General features: G+C 41.9%; 1 protein-coding gene across 3 annotated transcripts in view; it reads right to left on the bottom strand.

Moving 5' to 3' along the window:
- The window catches only part of ASPM (assembly factor for spindle microtubules), a 58,560-nt gene extending 37,197 nt beyond the window's left edge, over positions 1-21,363 (bottom strand). For 2 of the 3 annotated variants that reach the window (XM_060091456.1, XM_060091455.1), the window contains exons 1-5: positions 20,880-21,363; positions 10,194-10,337; positions 8,547-10,038; positions 2,023-2,127; positions 1,474-1,620 (exon numbers count right to left, since the gene is read on the bottom strand). In XM_060091456.1, the coding sequence (XP_059947439.1) occupies positions 1,474-1,620; positions 2,023-2,127; positions 8,547-10,038; positions 10,194-10,337; positions 20,880-21,176 (2,185 nt within the window). In that variant the 5' untranslated portion in view covers positions 21,177-21,363. The remainder of the gene's footprint in view (positions 1-1,473; positions 1,621-2,022; positions 2,128-8,546; positions 10,039-10,193; positions 10,338-20,879) is intronic. The other variant, XM_060091457.1, reaches the window with a different exon arrangement.
- Positions 21,364-25,967: the final 4,604 nt, after the last annotated feature.

Genomic DNA, 25,967 nt, shown 5'->3' on the forward strand with positions numbered 1-25,967 from the left:
CTCTTTATAAATTAGAAAGCTAAGCTGCTAAAGAATGTGATTTGTTAAAATCAGTTAAATTTTGAAATGCAATTTGAATTTTTATAAAACACATTTTCTCTCAAAAAGAGAACTAAAAATCATGCTTTGTTTACTTTTGGAAAAGAAAGAAAAGTGCCTCAGAGATCATCTAATCAAAGGGCCTTTTCATGTAAAATTCCCATACACACTTCTCTGACACTTACAGACCAGTGTCTGCTGGAACACTGCAGCAATGGAGAAAGCCTCTCCCTAAAGTCAGCCTGGGTGTTGCTTTGGCAAGTTAAATATTTTAAAGGGTTTTTCCTTATCTTGAGTAGAACTGATCCCAATACCAACTTCCATGGGAGAGCAGCCCAAGTGAAGCTTCCTTCTCTCAGGGGAAAACTCTTTAAATATTTGAAGAATACCATGTTTCCATCCTGTTCTATACTTGAGTTTTTCTCTTTTCCAGAACAAACACTGAAATATTTTTAAAATTCCCCATAATCAACTGGTTTTCAGAGCCCTCATAATTTTATACTTGTCTACAAACTCCTTAAACTAAGGTACAGTGGAGACAACATCCCTAATCAGGCCACACAAGACTTAAATTGATTCACCAGGACATTACACTTTATTAATGCAGCTAAGACTGAGGTACAGTGGAGACAACATCCCTAATCAGGCCACACAAGACTTAAATTGATTCACCAGGACATTACACTTTATTAATGCAGCTAAGACTGAACTGGATTTCTAGGCAGCCATGTCTCACTGTTAGTGCAGATTGAATCTATACTAAAATAAAACCCATTCACTGCCAAGGCTAGAAATCGAACTGGCTGAGGAGCAGGAAGATAAAGCAAAAAGAAAAAGTAAAGTTCGGAACTTTCAGCACAAAATTCTCACCCGCACAATCTTGAGCATTTGTGTTAATGATCTAGTGAGCCATGCCATTAACTACAATACAATAAACATGTATAACTAAAGAATGAAAAGTCACGTTAAAAAACTACCTGTTAAGGGACTTCCCTGGTGGCGCAGTGGTTAAGAATCTGCCTGCCAATGCAGGGGACCCGGGTTCGAGCCCTGGTCCAGGAAGATCCCACATGCCGCGGAGCAACTAAGCCCGTGGGCCACAACTACTGAGCCTGCGCTCTAGAGCCCACGAGCCACAACTACTGAGCCCATGTGCTGCAACTACTGAAGCCCGCGCGCCTAAAGCCAGTGCTCCACAACAAGAAAAGCCACCACAATGAGAAGCCCATGCACTGCAATGAAGAGTAGCCTCCGCTCGCCACAACTAGAGAAAGCCCATGCGCAGCAATAAAGACCCAATGCAGCCAAAAATAAATATAAAATAAATAAATAATTTTTTTAAAAAAATAAAAGTAAAAAAAATAAGTATTAAAAAAAACAACTACCTGTTAAAACAAAAGTATTATTTAATTTAAACATTAACTAAATGTTTACCTTCAGAAATATTTGTTTTTACAGTGAAGTCATCAGGAGTTAATATAAAATTTAGCCACCAAGTAAAGCCCTGTTCCTGCTTTTCCTTCCAGCGTTCATCATAAAATATGTTTTTTGCAGCAAACGGCATTGGGTGTCTAGGAATACCTAAGAATACAACTAGGTTATGGCATAAGAAATTTTCCTTTAAATTATTATACAATCTATAGCAAAAGACCATTTTTACCAGCAAAACCACCTTTAAAACACTGAACAATGTTTGCTTTTTTACTACTTGCTAGAAATAGTTGAAAGCATTTTGGGTATAAAACGTAGTCAAAGTAAAAGAGAAAAAGTATGGCAGTACCTCCTGGTTTTTTAAAAATCCCAAGTAAAGTGAGTCAATTTCATTGAACTCTGAGAAAATATCCTGTTATTTGAATACACACTTTAACAATTTTTCAAAGCTTTTATTTGACAAAAAAGTATCAATTCATTTCCATTTGAAATGCAATTAATGCTTCATTCCATGTCAGTTTTTCATAGACTTTAAAGATATTAAACACTTGCCTGTTTTTAGTGGTTTTATGAAGGTCAAATTAGATTGTGCCACAGGAACAATGGGTTTTGTCTTTTTGTTTGTTTTAAAATTAGGAGTTCTGTGCCCTAAAGAATCTAAAATATGAGAAAACAGAAATAAAAAAATGAAATAAATTCTGTGAATGAACTGTTGTCAAGTTAAGATTTGGGCTCTCCAAACTCATATCCGTTTAGAAAATGCTGAATAAACACTATGTGCCAGGTTATGAACTCGGGTAATAAAACTTATGTCTGGAAGTTACAGATCAGAAGCTAAAATATATTTTGTGTCTACAGAAGCTAGGGTTCAGATTCAACCAGTTCACTGTGTGTGTATATACAGCAGACTCCGTGCTAGGTGCTGAGAATGCAGAATGGAAAGATGTGGTCCCGGCCCTCAGGAAGTTCTCGGTCTAGTACAGAAGTGTAGAAAGAATCACAATACACTATGGAAGAAGTACACATGAGGAGCCATGGGACAAGGGGAGGGAGAGCTAAGTCACCTAAACAGCAGGACAGCCTCCTGGCGGGGGTGACCCTGAGCTGACCCTGCAGTGGACGTGACACACCAGGAATGGGGGGCCTTTCGCTGAACTGCAAAGTGCCCAGAGCCAAGAACACAGATAAGAAAAACAAGACAAAAAAGAGGTTAGAAGAGGAAGAAAAGAATTCAATACTATTAAAAATAACAGTGACGGCTAATAGTTGAATACTTTGTGCCAGGCACTATCAGAGTCTTGTAATTTAGGTTACCTCATGCAATCATCACCAGAAACCTATGAGAAGTGCACTTTTATTCTCTACATTTTATGGAATCAGGATACTGGAGCTTAGAGCAACTAAGCCACTTGGTCAAAGTAACGCATGCTAGTAGGTGGCAGAGCTGGACAGTATAGCTCCAGAGCCTGCACTATTATTCAGTTAGAAGTACCTGGTGGGCCAGTGAAGGATTAAAGCCCAGGCAGGAACACCATCATATATATTTCAGAAGACAGAATGGACAATGGACTGAAAGGAGTCAAGAGTAGAGATGGAACCCAAAAGGAAGCTATCCCAGGGGCCTAAGTTAGCTATGATGAGAACTTAAAGGAACACGGAAGCAGTGGAGACAGATTAGAGAAAAGTTATTTTCACAGCAGAACTAACAAGGCTTAATGTCAACTGACTAGGCAAGTGATGGAGAATGAGAGCCCCGATGGGTCCCCGTGCCTCACCCCGGTGATGAGTGAGATAGTGGGTGGTCCCTATAAGTAACCTGTCCGAACGCAGTTCACTCCCTCAAAGGCAGGTTTCACACCAGCTTGCACTGCTGCTCAATACAAACAAGAAGTCAATTAATTAAAAAATGGACAGAAGAGCTGAATAGACATTTTTCCAAAGAAAACATACAGATGGCTAACAGATACATGAAAACATGCTTAGCTTACATCACTAACCATCAGGGAAAGGCAAATCAAAAGCACATTGAGCAAATCACCTCACACCTGTCAGGTGGCTGGTATTAAAAAGACAACAAATAACAAGTTTGGAAGGGTGTGGAGAAAAGGGAACCCTTGTTGGTGCAGCCACTATGGAAAATATTATAGGGATTTATCAAAAAACTTAAAACAGAACTACCAAATGATCCAGTACTTCCACTCCTGGGTACTTTCTGAAGAAATGAAAACACTACCTGGGAAAGACACATGTTCACAGCAGCATCATTTACAACAGCCAAGGTGAAAACAACCTAAGTGGTCATCGATGTTGTATACATATGCCATGAAATATTAATCAGCCATAAGAAAGAATGAAATCTTGCCATTTTCAACAACATGGATGGATCCTGAGGGCATTATGCTGAGTGAAATAAGTCAGAGAAAGACAAATACCATATGATCTCACTTACATGTGGCATCTGATGGAAACACAAAAACAAAAAACAAACTCACAGGACTTCCCTGGTGGCACAGTGGTTGAGAATCTGCCTGCCAATGCAGGGGACACGGATTCAAGCCCTGGTCTGGGAAGGACCCACATGCCGCAGAGCAGCTAGGCCCGTGAGCCACAACGACTGAGCCTGCGCGTCTGGAGCCTGTGGTCCGCAACAAGAGAGGCCACGACAGTGAGAGGCCTCGCACCGTGATGAAGAGTGGCCCCCGCTCGCCGCAACTAGAGAAAGCCCTTGCACAGAAATGAAGACCCAACACAGCCAAAAATAAATAAATAAAATTTTAAAAAAAGAAAATAAACTTGTTTTAAAAAAAAAAACAGATACAGAGAACAGATTGGTGGCTGCCAGAGATGGGGCTGGAGGTGGTGGTGAAATGGGTGAGGGGGTCAAAAGTTACAAACTAAAAAAAACTAAAAAAAAAAAAAAAAATTAATAGCTAAAAAAACTAAAAAAATAAATAAATAACCCCTAAAAAAACTAAAAAAAAAAAAAAAAAGTTACAAAGTTATAAAGTAAGTCCTGGGGTGTGATGTCCAGTGGGGCGGCTGGACAAGACTGTGCTGTGTATTTGAAAGTTGTCATGAGAGCAAATCTGAAAAGCTCCCACGTAATAAGAAATTTTATTATAATTATGTGTGACGAGAGATGTTAAGAAGAAGAACAACAAAAGAGGATACCTGGACAGAATGGCAACAGCAACATGGCTAGAATGTTGTTGAATAATAAGACAGCAGGCTGGATACGGGGAGGTCACATGAAGACAATCTTAAATGACAGAATAAGGAGCTTGGAAATCATCTGGTGACGGCAGAGGGCCACTGAAGGTTCTGAGGCAGGAAGCAGGTAAAGCCACATACTGGACACCAAGTGCCTCGAGCTAACTGGCACATCACAAGTTTGAGGCTGGTGGATCTCCAAAACTGTCATCCTTGGTTGGTGCCCAAAATAAAAACCTCATGTCTACCCGCCCTCTCTCTTACTCAAATCACAGTAGGATAGAAAGACGTGGTGGAACATGTACGTTGTAGAGAGGGAGACCTGAGTTTAAACCGTGGCTCTGTGTTAGGAGATCCTGTGACCTTGGGCAAGTTACTGGCCCTTTGGAGGCTGAGATAAGGGACTTAGAGAAGGAAGTCATTCTATACAGAGGGGACAATTAACAGCAAGTACCCTGAGGGAAGAGAATGTTGAAGGGTCAAGGATACCAAGGAAGCCAGGGTGACAGAAGCAAGAAGGACAGAGAGGAACGTCGGCGGTTGGGAGGAGGTTGGGGCAACACAGAGCTTCCAGGGCCTGGTGCATCATCATTGTAAGAACTTGGCTTCCAGTGAGAAGAAAGGTCATCAGGGGCGTAGTAACGGACACTGTTAGAATCCACTTAACAAATATTTGAAAAGTATCGCCCTGGTTGCTCAGTGGAAAATAGACTCCAGAGAAGGCAAGGGTGAAAGCAAGGTCTGTTAGGGGGCTTGCAGTGTCACAGACAGGCTCGGATGGTGCCGTCAGAAATGGTGAGAAGTGATCCAACCCTGAATGCATTGACACTTGGAAGGAATAGAAGATAGGATTTGTCGATGGACTGAATTTGGAATCAGGCAGACTGTGTGCATTTATAGAGAAAGGGTAGGAGAGAAACACACTTAGGGACAATCCCAAGGTTTGGGGCCTGAAATGAGAGGAGGTCATAACAGAAGTGCTGTGTCGGGAGTGATACACCAGGTACACGTGTCACAGGAGTGGGGATAGCCAAAGGCTGGTTTTGGACAAATTAAAGATGCTCATTTTGCAGTCAAGTAGAAATATTAGATGTTGGATAAATAAGTCTACAGATTAGAGGTCCATCCCAAAGATATAAAATTGTGAGGCCTCCATGTACAGATAGTATTGAAAGCTGTGAGATGGCCTGAGATCATTAAGAGAATGAGTGGAAGTATGGAAAAGGTTCAGTGACTAAGTCTTCGTGTACTCCAAGGTTGAGAGGCTGGAGAGACACAGAGTGATCCACAGAGAAACCGGAGAAGCAGCCAGTGCCGTGGGAAAAGAACCAGGAGGAAGCGGGGATGGCAGGATAAAGCATTTCAAGAAGAAAGAGATTCAAAGCATCAGTCTGCCTAATAGTTCAAGACGAAGACTGAGAAATAACCACTGGACTCAGTGTGGGTGTGTTCATGACCTTGACAGGAAAAGTTTTAGTAGAGTCGTCAAAATCTGGTTGAAGTGGTTTCATCAAATAGGAGAGGAACTGGAAACAGCTAACATAAGTAACCTTCAAAGTGATTTTTTTTACATTAGAAAGCACCTTTTAATTCAAGCATAATGTTTACCCGGAAAAGTATATACAGAACTCAGTGAACTATCACTAAGTGAATACCTAGGTTCTTTCAAACAGTTTTGCTTAAAAGAAAGCAGAAGAAAGGAGCCCGGCCTGAACGAGTAAGTGGTATCAGTAAAAAGTCTTTGTTTCTTTAGGAGTTGGAGGTAAGAATGGCACATCTGTGTGTCAATCAGAAATGACCCAGTAGGGGGTAAAACACTGGAGATGTGGGAGACAGAAGGCAGCTGCTAAAGCAACGTCCGTGTAGAGGGCGTGGGGCTTTTGGTGCTGGTAGAGCCCGGCCTCACTGGGCATGCAGACCTTTCAGGCTGTAATAGGAGGGAAGGGAGCCGTGGATGAAAACACAGCGGGGTGGTGCATGCTGCGGAAGTTTCCCGCAGTGAGGCAGGAAGCAGGTTGGGGAAGGAGCAGGGCGCCAGCTCCAGAGCCCTCCTGCCCAGGTGGTGCCCCAGCCCGACCACTTCCTACCCGTGACCTTAGGCAAATTACTCAGCTTCTGGATGTGTACATTCCCTCATCTTAAACATGTATTCATGACAGCATCTACTCAGTATGATTGCTGTAGGTAGGTGTGAGAGGAGGAAAGAGCAAAGCACTTACAACCGGGGCCGCGGAGAATGCAGTCAGTAAATGTTCACTGCTGTTACCCATCCTGAGCAGAGGAAGGGGGTACTCGAGAAGAAGGGAGGGGTGAGATAGGCTGCAGCAAAGTGATGAAGTCAGTAAGCCAGGAAGATGGAGCCAAGAGGATCTACGGGCTTCACAGCGGTTAGTGGTCAGGAATTTGAAGACCAACCAGCAAGGTTCAGGCACAGAGCAGGCAGACTTGAACTGGGATTGGAATCTGCCAGACAAGCACAATGAACGTAAGAGAGGTGAATAAAGGGATTATGAGGAACTGCGGAATCCAAGCTGAATAAGTAAGAAAGTGAGGATATAATGAGGTGAGAGCTGCGGAAATGGGGCTGGACTAGTTGGGTTTCTAGAAAAAATGCTGAGATCATAGTGAGGGAGATGCCTTTAGGACAGTGTGGCCTAAGTAGCCTGGAACTCACAAGTCAGGATATTGGGAGGCTCTCCTACAGGATCTTGAAATCATAAAGAATCATTGTAAAGTAGTAGTTTTGGAGGAGGTCTCCTGAGCCAGATGTAAAAATCTCGAGTTATCTCTCACTGTAACAAGGAGAACTCTGGTGGGAGAGTATGAAAAATGAACTTCAAGCTGTTTGTTGCTGTTTGCTTTCTTCTCGTTTGTTTTTAAGGAAGAAAGGAGAAGCAATAGTCTGGAAGCAGATATGAGACGGCGGGGGGTCCGTTGTCCCACCGAGATACTCAAGGCCAGAGGAGCAGGAGAGAAGACAGCCAGGGCTGGAGAGGGTGGCATGAGGGCACTGTTCTCAGGGGAGGGCCAGGCTCAGCGTGGGAGCAGGAGGGAGTAGCCAGAAGACAGGTGCTAAGGGCAGTGAGTCCACAGGGCACAGACCCTGTAAAGAGCTGCAGAGAAGGAGTGGACGATGGTTCCAGTCAGGCGGCGTGCAAAGAAAAATGAGATAAAATACAGAGGTGGGATATTTCCTAGGAGTCCTAGAGCTCTTTTAAATTACCCGTTAAATAACCTGTGTGGTTTGTCTTCCTGTGGGGACCTTGACTGGCGTCTGAGGGAACTGGGGTTAAAAGGTCATGATGGGATTGGCCCTAACGGTTTTCAAGGCAGACAGTGGTAGTACGGCTGTGAGCACTAGGGAAGGAACGGTGAGGTTTTCCTCAGGTGCCCTGTTTTCATTCCTAAATAACGGCCGAGTAAAGGCTGAGCAGAATGATGTCCCTGGAGCACAGGGAGTGTAAAGGCCTCCTCGGCATCCCCCCAGGTGGTGTGATGGGGCCAGGCATTCACCGGGTCCTCCCATCAGGGCCTGGACTAAGGGGAGGCACGTAAAGTACAACACTTGAGGCGGGGGCCAAAAAACTCAGTCATCAAGTATTTTAATGCAATAGTTTTTAAAAATCAAAATTAATGCAGAAAAATCACGATGAACAAAACGTTAAAAGTTTAAAAAAGAACGAGATCACAGTGATTGAAGAATTCAGCCCTGCACTACGTTTGCTCCATCTTGCACTAAGCAAATTGGTAAATGAAAATTACAAGTAAATGCAAGCTTATCGATAGCAATTTACTAAACCAAAAGAAACAGAAAATATGCCCTGCATAGCTATACTTTCATTAAAGATTTTATTAACAAGACTCACCAGTTTTCTTCTTCGGCTTTAATTTCTCTCTGTTGCTAATACGTTTTGAGGTGGAGGTTATCATTTTTGTGTTTTTAACAGTTGATGTTTTGGACTCCACAGGAGAATAATGGATCCTTTTGATTTCTTGTACTTCTGTGTATTCTGTAACTGTAACCTTCAAATTTGCATCTTCTGTGTTCCCCTCACTCTTTCTTTTACGAGCAACTAAAGCTACCTTTGAGGGAGGAGTTATCACATTTTTACAACTCTTAGGTCTACTCAGTATTAAACCTCTAGATGGAAGAAAAGAATGAAAATCATCTTTCTCTTTGTGATCATCTGTTTCTTTTTCACACTCACCCACTACAGCACTGAGACATCTTTTTGCCTTCGGTTTATTAGCCTCCATTTGGTTTTCTCTGGCACAAGTGGACTTTTTTTTAGTAACAGTGGCAGAAAGTATTGGGCGTCTCTTAAGAGGTTTATCATGGCTGTGACTAGAAATATCCTGAACTGCAGAAAATTTAGGCTGGTTCCGTTTCTTAAAAGTATAACAATTTGACTTCATTTCTAAAGCTTTGGATTCTTCAAAAGTAGCTTTTGGAGATTCTGAACCCTGACTTTCAGGAATACAAGGTAAAACTTCATTTTTCCTCTCATCCTGAGAAGGTTGTGAGGCCTGAGAATTTACATTTGATAATGGTGACAATTTACATGTTTGCTGAGATACACATATGTATGCCATATTATCTTTTAAAAATTGATTTGGGGATAGAATTGGATTAATTGACTCTGATTCTAGATCCTGATTTAATCCATAATTATCATTTATGAAAGAATCTGGACTTAAAATTGTCCGATAAATTTCACATACACTTTTTGACTCCAAAATCACAGGCCTTGAATTATCTTTCACACACATACCTGGTGAAAGACACATCACTAATTCTTGTTCATTATTAGCTGCACGGCTATTATTCACAAAGGAATCCGGACTTAGAAAATTTCCTTGGCTTTGTGTGATGTTCAACGTTGAAGAATAGTTTGGGGTAAGAGTAAGTTTACTGTTCTCTTCAATTTGGCCATTGAGATTATTTATGGAGTCAAAGGAAGTTTCAGTTATGACTGCCTCATTAAAATGAAAATCTTTTACAATGTTGGCACCTTCTACTTTTAATAGTTCCCCATTTTCAGATGCAGGAAGGGATGTGTAGGTAGTAGATCGACGGACAGAAACTGACAAGCGGGTGTCCCCGTGGCACTCTTGGAAAGTGGGACTGATAGGTGATACGGGTATTTTATTTTCTTCAAGGGTTAAAGAATTGTTTTCTGTTGGGGAACAGCTTTCGTTCGTAGCCAGATTCTCACATGCTTGTAGTGGGCTCCTAACTCTGTCAAATTTTGAGGAAACATTAAATGTTTTATTTACATTTTGAATATTTGAAATCTTCTGGCTATGACCTGAAGAGGCTGATACTTTCTTTTTATTAATGGTATCCCAAAGACTCCTCTGCAAAAATAAGCAAAACATACAGATTAAGTTGATAACTATTGAATAGTACCTTTAAGCAAAATTATGTATGCTACCTCAAGACTGTTAACAAAATAATTTTTACATATTATTATTTTCCTAGAGTAAATTACAGAATGATGAAAACTTAGTACCTTTTTCTTTTTTGGTTCTTCTGCATTTCCTAGTAATATAGCTTGGTGTTTCAGAACATCATTTACAAGAAATGTCACGAGCTCTCTTACTCGGCCTCCTTTTAACGGTGTCCAGGTAATAGAAATAACAATTTTTTCTTTAGGCTATAATCAAAAGAATACATTTTAAATGACTATAACAGTAGTGATGTATAAGAACCAAAATATATTATATGCAACTTAGAATACAGTAGACGATTAATAATTGTTACTCACCAACACTCTATACCCTAACAACATTTAGAAATCAAATATATTTTCCTATCCTATCTCATTTCATTATAAGGAAAACAAGTTACTAGTAATAACAAGGTTCACAACAAAATAAAATTATAATAAACACTCAGTGGTTTTTAAAAATTTAATCACATATTTCCACTTCTTTAGAATATGTACAGAACTTCCATTTCAAATATAATGACCTTACATTAGAAAGACTTTTTCAAAAAGAAATGTAAAGATGATCAGCTAAATTCCTTGCTCTCCACTTCTCTGAAGTCCATATTATTATTATTGATATTTGTTAAATACTTACTCTGTGCCAGGCATAGTTTCAGGTATCTAATATAACTAGTCAAATCCTCACATCCCTAGAAAGCAGATACTGTGATGATGCACGTTTTACAGATGAAGTAATCAAGGTCCAGAAAGGTTTAAGTAGTTTGCCAAAGTCATACTGCTAGTAATTAGAACCCAGGCAGCCTGAGTCCAGAGTTTAAACCTTAACATCTATACCCTACAGCCTGGCAGGAATTTGCCAAATGCAAAACCCTCACATGACAAAACAAACTGTCTTTGTTGTTTTTCAGGGGGAAAAAAAAGACAAGTTTTGTTTGTTTGTATGTATGTATGCATGTATTTAGACAAATTAAAATAGAAGTTTTACTGCAGAAGTTGTATTACGGTAATGCCAGAAGGGAGGAGAGATGGTAGACCAACTACCAACATTAGGACCCATGATCACACAACCTGACAGACAAGAAATGGTAGGGCTGAACTGGTATCAGCCTCACAGAGGTCAGACCTTTACAGCTTTTCCCCTGGACAGAAAAAGCAATTCTCCTGTCCTCTTCACAGTACCTGGGCTTCTTAGAACTCATACTCCTAGAGTTTAGTTATATAGGTGCCTGTTTTTAGTACCAAGCTTGCCTGCCATATAATAAAAGTCCTTACTTTGATATCTGTCTTTTATTCCCTTCCCTATGCTTGGCCATGGGCCCAGTAGAAGCATACTGCAGTTTCACGAAACTGAATGAATATCTTTGGATCTTTCTTGTTGAATTATGCTAACTCAGTTAAGTGACCAGCTACAGCAAAAACAACAAGAATAAAATCACAGGAAAAACTCTGGTGAAGGCTAGCCTCTCCCTTGTCTGGCCTTGCAGAATTCCTGAGCTTCTCAACAACTTAGTATCAATAATTAGGTGAGTGTCCGAGACTCACTTTCAGAGCTTTGAAGGCCTTAGTAGATGGATAAACTGGAAAAATCTCAGTCCCAGAGACCACACACACCATCTTCAACCCACCTGCTGTTATCCTTTGTCAGATCAGACTCACACAACTCTAATAAAAGGAAGGGGGATTATAAGCAAAGGTTAGGGTTGGAAGATCCCCCGAATTTAGAGCTTCAATGGGCTTTGTCTCATTTCACTAAATTTCAACTCATCATTTTGTTAAATTAATGTTTAACAGCACATCTGTGGTAGGCTAGATTATTTTGGTTCCACGCTAGGTTGTTTCTGGTTCTGTGATGCGTGCTCCGCATATAGAAATCATTAGGTCAGTGAATGTTCTATCTTTTTTTGTCATATACAGACATACCTTGTTTTATTTTTCTTTATTTTGCTTCATAGATATTGCATTTTTTTTAACAAATTGAAGGTTTGTGGCAACCCCTCATTGAGCAAGTCTATTGGTGCCATTTTTCCCACAGTATTTGCTCAGTATTTGTATCTCTGTGTCACATTTTGGTAATTCTTGTAATATTTCCAACTTTTTCATTATAATATTTGTTCTGGTGCTCTGTGATCTTTGATGTTAGTATTGTAATCGTTTGGGGTCCAGAAACTGAGCCCATAGAAGACAGCATCCTTCACTGAGAAATGCTGTGTGTTCTGACAGCTCCACGGACCAGCTGTTCCCCCGTGTCTCTCCCTCGGCCTCCATGTTCCCTGGTTCCCTGAGACACAACAACATTGAAATTAGACCAATTAACAACCCTTCGACGGTCTCTAAGTGTTCAAGTGAAAGCAAGAGTCGCATGTTTCTCACTTTAAATCAAAAGCTAGAAATGATTAAGCTGAGTGAGGAAGGCATGTTGGAAGCGTTGACAGGAGGCAAGCTAGGCCTCCTGCGTCCAGCTGTGAATGAAAAGGAAACGTTCTTAAAGGTGATGGCTTATTTAAGATCATTTAAAACTCAAAATGGAGCAACTGTTGTTCAGGCATCCAAAATGGAACCCGGTGGCCATCGTGGATGTGGTTTTAGACACATTCCTGCATCAGTGACAACCTGAATTTCCTGAACGGTATCAGACTCAAGGATACTGAGGTAGGAGGTAGATGGGCCCTTGGGCTGGACAGCTGGTGTTTGTCAAGCGGAGGAAAATCCGTTCTCCCTGGACACTCCAAGGACAAAGTTAATGGCAGGAGCTGAGCTCTGCTGGAGTAACGAGATAAGATGACCACTCCTGACTCCTTGGGGGTCAAAAAGGAGGGGGCACCACCCCATAATAGGTGATGCCAAGCCTCTCACAGCCCCTGTGATGGAACCCGTCTTGGAAAAAAGATGCACACGCATGTTGGGGAGGGTCCTAGAACAGGTCATTTGTGGGAAAAGAAGTGAGATAATTGGCCAAAGGTAAACAAAGACCCGGAAGGGCTGTCCTATATAAAGGGTTTAAATCGCCTCTTCACTGCGCTCTTTTTCATTAGGAAGGACACCCACACCCTTTCTCCCCAGGTGTGTATTTCTGCCTTGCTTCAGTCTTTCTTTTTTTTTTTTCTTCTTTGTGGTACGGGGGCCTCTCACTGTTGTGGCCTCTCCCGTTGCGGAGCGCAGGCTCCGGACACGCAGGCTCAGCGGCCATGGCTCACGGGCCCAGCTGCTCCGCAGCACGTGGGATCTTCCCGGACCGGGGCACGAACCCGCGTCCTCTGCATCGGCATGCAGACTCTCAACCACTGCGCCACTAGGGAAGCCCTTGCTTCAGTCTTAAATAAACAAACTGCTTCTCTGTGTGCTCTCGCACTTGTTGTGCTGTGTCTCTAATAATAAACTTTGTACATGTTTTTACAGTTTTTGCCTCCTTGAAACATTCTCGCTTTCAAACGGAGGGTAAGAGCCAGGGCCACTTTGCTTCTAGCCTCTGGCCCCTGGTGGTCTGGCAGCTAGGATTCCTGGTTTTCATCCAGGTTACCCAGGTTCAATTCCTGGGCAGGGGACTAAGATCTCACTTCAAGCCACGGCTCACTTCTGTCTCTCTGAAATCAATACTACCAGCCGTTCTCAACACAGTATCTGCTAGAACTGACAGCTGCAACATTATGGTCTCAAGGTTTCCCCTTGCAACTCTGCAACCCTTTTGGACCCCAACCAATCCTGGCTTAACAAGCACCCTTACGTCTTGCCAGCTCCAGTCCTAATCCTTGATGAACAACTTATGTCACCTTCCTGTTTTTTGCCTTAATAAGCTTTCCCCATTTTGTAGTCTGATGGAACACAATTCAAGTACTTTTTGGATCTGTGTCTCCTGGGCTGGAGTCCTAACAAACCCAAATAAACACCTCCTTATTTCAACCAGTTCTTGGAATTCTTGGTTAACAAAGGAAATTAAAAATGCTACTCCAGTGAACACAAGAATGATAAGAAAGCAAAACAGCCTTATTGCTGACATGGAGAAAGTATTAATGGTCTGGATAGAAGATCAAACCAGCCACAACATTCCCTTAAGCCAAAGCCTCATCCAGGGTTAAGATCCTAACTCTCTGCAATTCTATGAAGGCTGAGAGAATTAAAGAAACTGTAGAAGAGTTTGAAGCTGGCAGAGCTTGGTTCATGAGGTTTAAGCAAAGAAGTCATCTTCACAACATTAAAAGTACAAGGTGAAGCACTAAGTGCTGATGTAGAAGCTGCAGCAAGTTATCCAGGAGAACTCCTAAGATAATTAATGAAGGTGATTTCACTCAACAACAGGTTTTCAGTGTAGAGGAAACAGCCTTCTATAGGATGAAGACACAATGTAGGACTTTCATAGCTGGAGAGGAAAAGTCAATGCCTGGCTTCAAAGGACAGGCTGACTCTCTCCTTAGGGACTAATGCAACTGGTGACTTCAAGTTGAAGCTAATGCTCGCTTACTATTCTGAAAGTCCTATGGCCCTTAAGAATTATGCTGAATCTACTCTGCCTGTGTTCTGTAAATGGAACAACTAAATCTGGATGATGGCACATCTCTTTACAACATGGTTTACCAATATTTCAAGCCCGCTGTTGAGACACACTGCTCAGAAAAACAGACTAAATTCCTTTCAAAATATTATTGCTCACTGACAATGCACGTGGTCACCCAAGAGCTCTGAGGTAGCAGTGAGATTAATGTTATTTTCATGCCTGCTAGCACAACATCTATTCTGCAGCCCATAGATCAAGGAGTAATTTCGACTTTCAAATCTTATTAAGAAAAACATTTCATAAGGCTATAGTTGCCATAGACAGTGATTCTTCAGATGGATCTGGGAAAAGTAAACTGAAAACTTTCTGAAAGGGATTCACCATTCTGGATGCCATTAAGGACATTCATGATTCATGAGAAGACGTCAAAATATCAACACTAACAGGAGTCTGGAAGAAGTTGATTCTAATCCTCATGAATGACTTTGAGGGTTTCAGTTACTTCCTTCAAGACTTCAGTGAAGGAAGTAACTGAAGATATGGTAGAAATAGCAAGAGAACTAGAATTGTAATAGGGAAGAACAAATCTGACTCCATATTAGATCTGTTTCTTTTACTTTAAACTTTGTACTCTATTGCTTTTGCTATAAGTTAAGAATGTTGCCTATAGCCTGAAATATACAAGATAGCCCATTCTCAAGGCTCTGACCTTTAAAGGTATAACACTTTTCCATTCATATAGAGATTAAAAAGTTGCAGAACAGAGAATAACATTTGTCTTGTTGGAGGTTTATAGGAACATCATGACCTGACCTACAGGGATCGTTGCAAGAGCAAAGGATTCTGACACCAAGAAGTTTGCAACAACTAACAATAGACCCTCCTCTTTTAATATAAATGAAGCTTGAATTCTAACTCAGGTAAGATGGTTCTTTAGAATACTAGTCTACCATCTTCTTGATCAGCTGGCTTTCCAAATAAAGTCACTACTCCTTGCCCTAACAACTTGTCTCTAGATTTATTGTCCTGTTGTGTGGTGAGTAGTACGAGCTTGGACTCGGACAACAGACTTAAAAGTGGTGCTTGCAGATGTGACTGAACTGCTGCAATTTCATGATAAAACTTGAATGGATGAGAAATTCCTTCTTATGGATGAACAAAGAGAGTGGTTTCTAGAGGTAGAATCTACTCCTGGTGAAGATGCTGTGAAGATTACTGAAATGACAACAAAGGATTTAGAATATTACATAAACTTAGTTGATAAAACAAGGCAGGGTTTGAGAGGATTGACTTTAATTTTGAAAGACGTTCTACTGTGGTTAAAATGCTATCAAACAGCATCATAGGCTACAGAGAAATCATTCATGAAAGGAAGAGTCAATCAATGCAGCAAACTTCACTGTTGTCTTGCTTGAAGAAATTGCCATGGCGACCCCACCCTTCACCACCCTGATCAGTCAGCAGCATCAGCATCAAGGCAAACCTTCCATGAGCAAAATGATTACAGTTTGCTGAAGGCTCAGATTGTTAGCATCTTTTAGTAGTAGTCTTCTTAAGATATGTATATTGTCTTTTTAGACATGATGCTATTGTACACTTAACAATTACAGTATAGTGTAAACATAACTTTTATATGCACTGGAAAACCAAAACATTCTTGTGACTCGCTTTACTATGATTTTCACTCTATTGCAGTGGTCTGAAACTGAACCCACAATATCTCCAAGGTTTTCCTGTACAACTTACTTAATGGGCATATCTATCAAATTTTGTTCTTATTGAGCTTCAAATGAAATTATCTGTTTAGGATAAATTCAAGAGTGTGAACTCTTACTACTTGCTTCTCAAATTATATACAGAAAAATTTTAAAGGGGGTTTCCCTTCTAAAGAGTTACTGTTATTTAACAAACAGTTATTGTGTGCCTAATAGCATACATAGTGCCTGACACAGGATAGGCATACATTAAATATTTAAGTGACAAAATTATTGAATGAATGAAAAGTAGACATGGTCTCTGGCCCCATGGACACTATATGCTTCTCAATAAAAGAAATTACAAAATCTAAGTGAAAAGATAAATACAAAAATACAAGCCCCCAATACTGTTATCAATAAAACAAAAAAAAAAAGGTTTGAGAGAGCCATAGTGAAGGGATCTGTAATCTCTAACTGGGTGATCAGAGAGTATAATACTAATTTTTAAGCTAAGACAAAGTATAAGAATGAGCTGGACAGACAGAGCTCAGGGAGGAGCAATTCAGCAGAACGTGCCAGCATGTACACAGCCCTGAAACAAGAAACTGCTTAGTGTAGCCCTAGAAACAGATAGAGGACCAGTGTGGCTTAATGCTGGCGGGAAGGCAAATGACCTGCGATACATGAGGTTGGAGAGAGCAGCAGAGGACTATGGTATATACGTAATCTCTTTAACAGATTTGAACATTATAAACAGCATTACTTAGGTGTACATTTTGTGGCTGCAGAGGTTTGGTTTGGTTTTGTTTGTTTGCTTATTTTCTTTAAGGCATACCAAAATGAAGTGCTAGTCTTTTTATCCTTAACTGAAAGGTTAATCAGCTAACTCACAAGGAGAGCATATTGGGAAGAAGATGCTCAGAGCGCTCATCCCCTTTTCCTTTTCCATGCCTCACCTTCCCATGAGGAAGCCCTTCGTTAATCTGCAACAATCCATAGACTGAGACAGTGAGAGCGAGTCAGTTCTGAAAAATGTCAAGGGATTTAGAACTGATACATGCTTTTTGGACTGCAGTGATAGTCTAGCTACAAAACTTCACATTTTATGGAGACAAATATCCTCAGAGGTGTAAAAACTGAGATAAAACATAAAGCATTTTACTTTCTCCCTTTTGTAAATATTTGGTCTCCCCTGCCCCCCAACTCCAACCTTTAAAAAAATTTCTTAGGTAACTCAAACAAATGAGGGAACAGATCTGTTATACTACTTTCTTTTAAATATTACCTTCAGTAATGGCATTCTTGGATATGCATCACTGTTAATTTTTTGAACAGAAGCATTGCCATGTGTCTGAGATAAGAATCTTACTATTTTATCTAGATTCTGAAAGACAGCAGAAAGTCAGAATTACAATAAAAAAAGTGGGCTACATCTCCCTCCTTTGGGAGAAGATTAAAAAATGTTGCCAATCAATAAACAAGATGATCTCTCATAATTCCATCTAGTCCTAAGATTCTGTGGTCTTTGTTTAAAAACTTTTTATTAGTGACAAATCAGAAAATGGTAGTTGCAGCCAGTGACAACTGAAGCTGCCTTGTTATTAAATGGATCTGGCCCGCCCCCTTGTGGCCATAAGTGCAAGTCTTCCAGTCACAGCAAATTAGCATCAAACTCATTGCACAATAGACGAGTGGCTTATTTTCTTGAAGAAGTGCAAGCAGCCTCATGTTAGCCTCTACTCATTTGCAGAGCAAAAGCTCCTATTTCCAGAACTGGCACCAATGAGTCTGTTAAACCATCCAGTTGAGTTGTTCATAACCCTGGTTACAGAGATCACTTGAGGGGTTTGTAAAAAGTAAAAATGCCCCGACCCTCGTCTATGTCCTCCCCAGGAGTGATGCTGAAGCGGGGTCCTGGTACCGGTGGTTTTTTTAAAGCTCACCACTGAGGTAACATGCAGTCAGGATGGAAACACCACGTAGCTTAATCCCATTCAGTAGGATGGCTGGTGATTTTAACTGAATGTCATTATGAAGACTCAGACCCAAATGACAAACCCCCTACATTACAGCAGTCCTATGCAGATTCTAACACACCAGTATTATTGAAGTTTTAAAAAGAATGACTAGGAGATTAAAAGGAACTGAAAATAACATTAAAAAGTTTTCCTTGGATTGACCCCAATAAATCTTCTCTACAAAAATATCCAAATGACAGTCTTCTGGCCCTCACTCATTATTAGGCCTAGATACATTGTGTTGTAGACCTATTTTTATGCTAATTGTGAATTTCTGTCATTCTTTGGCAAGTATAACACTTTACCTAGTAGTTCGTTAGATGCCATCTGCGTACATAAGACCTTGTTTAACATCGAGTTTTCTGTATTTACCCCCAGAAATTCACATTAGTAAGTGTGGAGTGGTGAGTAGAAATCTCCCTCATTTAACAAACAATCCAGACTAATCTGATGCAAGTGTTTGAGGCATCTCAGAGAAGTGCTGCTTAGTCATACCGTGACATGCTAATTCACTGAAGGTGTGGGGTGTGTTTTAGTTAAGGGATGTTCTAATATTTATTTTCTACTACAGTGCTTTTCAAAATGTGGTCCCTGGACCAGGAGCAGAGGCATCACCTGGGAACTTCTTAGAAATGCAAGTTCTAGTCTTATTCTACACATATGGAATCAGAAACTCTGAAGGTGGGGACCCAAAAGTATTTTAACCAGCCCTCCAGGTGATTCTGATGCATTCTTAAATTTGAGAACCACTGGTCTCCTCAAAACATCCCAACCTCCTTGATAGCTGTTTGATGTAGCTTCTTCTTTTTCTTAGAATTTTTCCCTCAAACTCCTAACATATGTCTTTAGGGAGGAACCATGTCTCATGTCTATAAATCAATATAAGGGAAAGTGCATGGGATTTAAAATTATAAGACCTGGATGGGAATCCCAGCTCTGTCAATTGCTAAGAATAAAACCATGCATAAATATTTCCACCCTCTGAGCATATTTCCTCATTAAAAATTAGGAAGAGAACATTTATTCAGGACACAGAGTCCAGACTTTTGCTTGAAGCTTTCTCTCATTTGAGCACCACGCACAGCTGCAGTTGGCATTACTTCCAACTAATAGATGAGAAAACAGAGACACAGAAGACTCAGAAGAGTGAACTGAGCTGCCTACCCTGATCCATTGGACACAAACCCTTTGACAGTGCTGACTTATCTACAAATGTGGATAAGGACTCCATTAGTTTGATGTAAGGATTAAATAAGGCAACAGAGTTTAAAAGAATTTGTAAAAGGTAAACATTATGTTTGTATGTATTATCTTAGTGGTTTGGTGGGTGGAGTGGAATCAGCACACCCAGACCTGAAGCTAAGCGAAATCAAGAGCTAATAAAAGACAAGTTTTTTTTTAAAGCAGAAACCATAAAACATCATAAATAGATGGTTTAAAATATAAGAACAGTTAACTTTTACAGTATAAAAAGTGTAATTCTAAAAAAACCAAACCCAAAAACTTTAGTTCCACAAAACAAAAAAGAAGAAGTAGAAGCATTATGTAGATAGAAAAAAGTATATATCTTTTCACGAAAAGAAAAGCAAACATTTATAAACTAGAGAGAAGGGGCAGGTTCTTAAGTGTAGCTGAACCACTGCTTAGCACAAGTCAACAGACCTCAGATTAAAGCCTCTTCTCACTGCCTTAGGAAGCGGTTATTTACATAAGGAGTGAGACTCCCTCAGCTAATTTTTTTTCACCTTTTCAGAGATTCTAATCAATGGAAAGACCACAGAAATCAAAATAAGAAAGTAAATTCTCTAGATTTGGGGGACAGGAATGGGAGCATTACTCTGGCCAATGCAATGAAGAAAAGCTACCCAGGAAATTCTTGAAACAACAGTCATAAAATTAAATTTGAATCACCGTTAAAACTACACTACAGCAAACAAACAAACAAAAAGATTAAAATAATAAAGTGTTCATACTTGTTTAAAACAACACTGAGGAAGTGTTTTTGGTTTTGTTGCTATAGACGTTTGGCCAAAACAAGCTCACCGGAATAGTATTTACCCTGACTCTGTGGAATCAGTTTCCCTATGGAAACTAAAGTGGATATTTAAGATGACTGATGGAAAGCAATTAAAAAACCCTGCTCTAACCAAAGTACTCCTGGCAGTTTTAAATACAGACAGATGTCTGGATGGATAGATGTATGGATAGAGAGACAGATGAAAGATAAGAATATTGATTTTAAAAGTGCCATCCATTACTCTAGAACCGCAAGTCTTCTCGAGGCCTGAAGTCTATGAAAAACGCTTCTCTGCAACAGAAAGCTAGGAAGGGGCTTCTAAGGATGCTCCGCGCAGGTGCGTGGACGCGCTGTCACCGCCCCAGTCCCCGCCGACCCGGCTCCTCTGCGCCGGGGACCAGGGCTCACCCAGCGTTAGAGGGAAGGACGTGGCTTTATCTCCAGGCCTCAGATCCGCTGCTGCTCGTTCCGAGGCCCCTCCCGGAGCGCGGCGGGGAGACCGCGGAGGGCCCACTCCCCTCTTACCTGCAGCACGAAGGCGCTCGGCCAGACGGTGAAGCCACACTCGGCGGCCGGGCCACGGGACAGCCTCACGGTGGTCGCCTCCTCGTTGGGGTTGTCCAGGGCCAGGGGCAGAGTCCGCGAGGTTCCCAGGCGCACGTCCCCGAAGCAGAGGAAGGGCGACCTGCAGAAGTGGCTGAGGGACAGGACCGGCGGGGAGGCCGTCTCCTCCTCGGTCCGGGGGCCCCGCGGCCCCGGTCGCGGCCTCGGTTCCGGGGGGCTCCGCTCCCAGCAGTCGCGCCCCCGACGCCTGGTCGCCATGGCGGCCTCTGGGCCCAACGGGCTGCTCCGAGCCGCCCCTGCAGCAACGCTCACCGTGTCCTCTCGGGAAGCTGGGGGAACTGGAGCGAATTCGCCCCCTTTCTCGTGCGATCGCCGGGACCCGGCAAACAAGCCAGGCACACAGACTCTCAAATTGGTAACAGGAGCAAACAGCGCAGGTTATTTGCTCTGTTTAAACTTCCCGCCTCCACCAATGGGAGCGCCCTGCCCCGCCCACCTCCCAGCGGGGCCAGTCATCGGGCAGCAGCCCCGGCCAATGAGAAGAGGGCGCCTTATTTAAACGTGACGGCGGCGGCGCCTGCCTCTGCGCGCGGAGGCGGCAGTGGCGTCAGGGTCTCGGTGGCCCCCGAGGCCCGGGGCTCAGACTCGGAATTCGCCTTTCGGTTTTGTGAACGGGTTGCTTGAAAGAAAGAGAGTCACAGCACTTCCGCCGTAAATGCAGCAGTCATTGCCGTGCTGGGACAGTCATTTCCCTCCCCCAGTATACCCGCCCGGGGTCACAACCCAGAGCTCCCCTCAGAGGCTTCCTGGACCCAAATGGGAGAAAATGAGGAAAATTAAATGTATAGTTAGTGTGAACATGCTGATGTCAGTGCCTGACCCCAGGAGGGGCTCAGTAATACTGGAAGCAAAACTAGGTAAACAAACAAAACCTGAGATTCCCAGAAATTCATAAGCAATGGTCTTGACGGGCATTGCCCTTGACAAATATAACTTCTCGGTTTTAATTTTAATTGTAGACATCTGATAATAATGGTTATCGCTTACACGTTACTCTTTGCCAGGGACTGTTTTAAGCCCTGCGCATATTTGTCTCAACCTTCACTTCAACCCTGTGAGGGACGTGCCATTTACTCGTGCTTCACAGATGAGCGAGGCCGGCCTCCAGCCAGCCAGGAAGTGGCAAAGCCAGCAGCGGGACACAGGCAGCTCGGCTGGTCATGCTCTCACCCCTGCACCTACTACCTCTAAAGACAGGAGGAGACGTTAAAAAATAACGTGTGGATGCGTGCACGCGTGCACGATATATATCAGGAGGAGACTTTAAAAAATAACGTGTGGATCTGTGTACGCGTGCACGAAATATATCAGGAGGAGACTTTAAAAAATAACGTGTGGATGTGTGTACGCGTGCACGAAATATATCAAAAGAAAACTCCCTGGGTGGAAAACCAAAATGAGGAAGGTGGGATCTGAAATTCTATTCACTGACACCCATTTTGACCTGATGTTGGACCCTGTTATCTTAACGATATTTAATCAAAAGTGTTCATGGAGGTTTCTTAAAATCCTAATTTAAGATTGATGCACAGTGAGGCCACTGCTCCATAATTTTTTAGCCAAATGTTAATGTGAACGACAATAACTTGATATACACTTAATTTATATTTATTATTTCATACTGTGAATGTTGTTCATCAAATTAACATTACAAATATAAGCCCTTAAGCTTAAGTCACTGAAATGTTTGTTTCAAGCCTTTTTAACATCATAGGAACACATCTTATCTATGCCCTCCTCTCACAGTTTCTCTTCATAAAGCAATGCTGTTGATGCACAATTTTAGAAAATCCAGAATGAACTGTATGGATTATTTTTTATTTGCCCTCCACTTCCACCCTCCACCCTTTTCCAGCCTGCTCTATGCTGTGGGATGCTGGCCTGTGTTCTGTATTTGCTACGTCCATAGGTTTTTTACTCTGTAGCTTCTGTTTTACTCAAAAAGGGAGGTAAGGGTACTTCCCCCACTCCTGCCCCCCTTGGGCTGGCTCCATCTCATCATTAAAATCACAAGTAGCTGGAGAGGTGCCCTCTCCTCATGGGTCTCTGGGGATCTGGGTGTGGGGATACCATGGGGTTACTAGTCCCAGGATATGGCACTATTGTTTGTTTCCCAGCATCCCTGTCACATCTTTGCAAATGGTCCCTTTATTAAATTTCCTTGAATTCCACTAAATTGGAGAGGGCCAACTATTTCCTTCGTGTCCCTGGCTGATGCAATAGTGGCCTTAGGAAATTGCCTCTTAATTCTGAATTGAGTTGCTCGTATTTGAGGAGCACAGGGATAAACTCCGGCTAGCGAGAAACATCATGATAATCCAAGGGATGGGGTAGCATCCTGAGTCCTCAAATTATCTATCTGTGGCGGCAGCATGAGAAGAAGTGTATACGAAGGGCAATTTATTCAAAGATCAGGTGGCCGGGGCACACAGTGGCTATGCCAACACTTTATAAATGATTATAAAGCTTCGAGTGTCACCTGGTGTCACCTGACCACCCTGGGGAGCATACATAGGGAAAAAGAAAATGAAACTGTGTGAACATCCAAGGGAACCACTAAGAACATATCTTGAGAATAAGAATGTGTGGACGGAAGGCCTGAAGAAGCCCCTCACTTCCTGTGGTCTCAGGGGACCCATGGCCGAGGACGAATCCCGAGGCTGCTGGTAAATAAGGCAGCACTGATGAAACGCTCGACCCTACCAGCCCTCCTAAGCTAAGGGGAGGGAGGGGGTCCCTGGGAAGGAGTATGGTATTTGGGCAAAATTTTAAAGGCTGAGAGTTTGTAATTCTCCCTATTCCCACAAACCTCCCTCACCAGCAGAGGCAGCCCCTCCACCGGTCTTTTATATTGGTGACACTTGCTAATTAAATCTGATGAGCAAGAAACGGCTGTCAGGAGCTGGGAGGGTCTGAGATTCACCCCGCTGAAGCTTTACTGGAACACAGAGACACCCATTCCTTTACATGTTGTCTACGACTGCTTTCACACTACAAATTTGTGTCCGTTGAGTGGTGTGGACTTAGGGACTTGCAGTGGCAGATGTGATGTGCTCTCACTTCCTAGATTAGGTTATAAAAGACTGCAACTTAAATCCTGCCAGTGTTCTTTCATTTTTTCTTGGGGGCAGCCAGCTGTGTATCTATCACCAGGCAGCCCTGTAGAGAGAGCCTGTGTGGGGAGGAACTATGGACAGAAGTGGGCTTGGAGGTGAAGCCTGCTCCAGGATGGCCTCTAGAGACTGCAGGTCCCATGAAGTTTGACTTCAACCTCTGGCCCTGAGCCAGAGCCACCTAGCTCAGCCAGTGGATTCCTGACCCACAGGACCTGTGAGATAATGTCTGTTGTTTCAAACCACTACACTTGGTCTAATGTGTTACACAGCAATAGAGAATTAGGTGTCCCACACAACACCGCCTCCAGTGGGAAGGCTTGGAATTCACTAGTCTTCTACCAGCTGCCTGCGGAGGCTCAGTTATGTGCCAGATGCAGATGACAGCTGGCCAGGTCGGGTGTGTCCTGTCACTCAGCTCGTGCCTTAGACCAGCAGTGGTCCCTCCCGCGGCCAGAGTGTACGGTTCTGGGAATGAGGGGTAGTGGCGAGAGTGACCCCTCTCATTGTCGCAGAGAACAGCCCATTCATGGGATTTTCTACACTTCAGACTCCTTGGGGAAAACAGCACATGACTACTTCAAGCATAATGGTCTACTATTAATATTTAAACTTATATTAATTAGCCACTTAAAACCATTGAATAATGATTTATACATTTAACATATAAAATATTTCAAAATGATATCCAGCTTATGAAAAATAAAGAAAATTTTAATAACTGTGCCCCAAGACACTGGTTTTCTATGTGTTCATGATCTTTTTATTCAATTTTTCAGGAGGCAGGCAGAGCACAGCATTGTCATGCTGTGAAAATGTGTTCAATAAAACCTAGATATGCTTTATTAGGACCAAAGAACTTTATTTTAAATATCAAAACAACACAAAGAACTAGTTCAATATACAGTACACTTCCTAGTCTTCACAGAGAACTGAATTTTTCTATAAAGACATTGGTACTCAGGATACACGAGACAGTCAAAATATCTATAAAACTCACAAGATACTTTACACACAGTTGACAAAATAATGAATCTTGATATTTTAGATGTTTCTTTGCAATTGTCTTTAGAAGAGTTCTAATGATTAAAAAGAAAACTTAGGATTGGAGACTGAAAACTAAATTCAAAGGCATTTCCACTTTAGTGTACATCATAAATCCCGTAATCAGAACACTTCCTACACAACACGGAGCAGCCAAATGCCCACCTCTGTGCTCATTTTTTGGCAGCCGCACTCATCAGTTGTAATACAGTTTCGTCCACAGGGATAAGAAAAGTCCGATTGTTACAAGGAATAAAAATTTTGTAATTACAAAGCAGGAATACCAAGCAACAAAGCAAAATAACAATGAGAAGTGGGCATGCTCTTCTTTCAAGAAATGTTTTAAAATCTCCAGCCGTAATGCAAGCACCTAAATTACTTCTTTACCTAAGAATTTGGAAAAAAGCAGAACAAAAGACATATATCCATCTTTGTATAACCTCTAGTCTCTGAATATAATTCTTATTTTCTCTATATATAAATGGCTTCAGAGGCTAAATTTAAATTGGGGATTTTTCAACACAGACTCAAGATCAATGCACAGCAAGTTGAAAGGTGAAGAGTAAACACAGTACAGACGCTCTCTCTACCTGACCTTTCCCTCATCCTCCACATGACCTAATGCTGTAACTTCTACCTTATTAAGGCCACTTCCAAAGACGAAGCGCAGAAAACATGCAACTATTGCAGGAAAAAAGTACCTTGAAGTAGAAATAATTTTAGAGGAAATAAGGGAACGATCTCCCCTGCCTAAACCACTATAGACTTTACTGAGAGGAATGTGCAAAAGAAAGGGGGGGACCTAAAAAGAATTGTCCATGGTTCCTAGAAA

Source organism: Mesoplodon densirostris, chromosome 2 (genome assembly GCF_025265405.1).
Source record: "Mesoplodon densirostris isolate mMesDen1 chromosome 2, mMesDen1 primary haplotype, whole genome shotgun sequence".
NCBI lineage: Eukaryota > Metazoa > Chordata > Mammalia > Artiodactyla > Ziphiidae > Mesoplodon > Mesoplodon densirostris.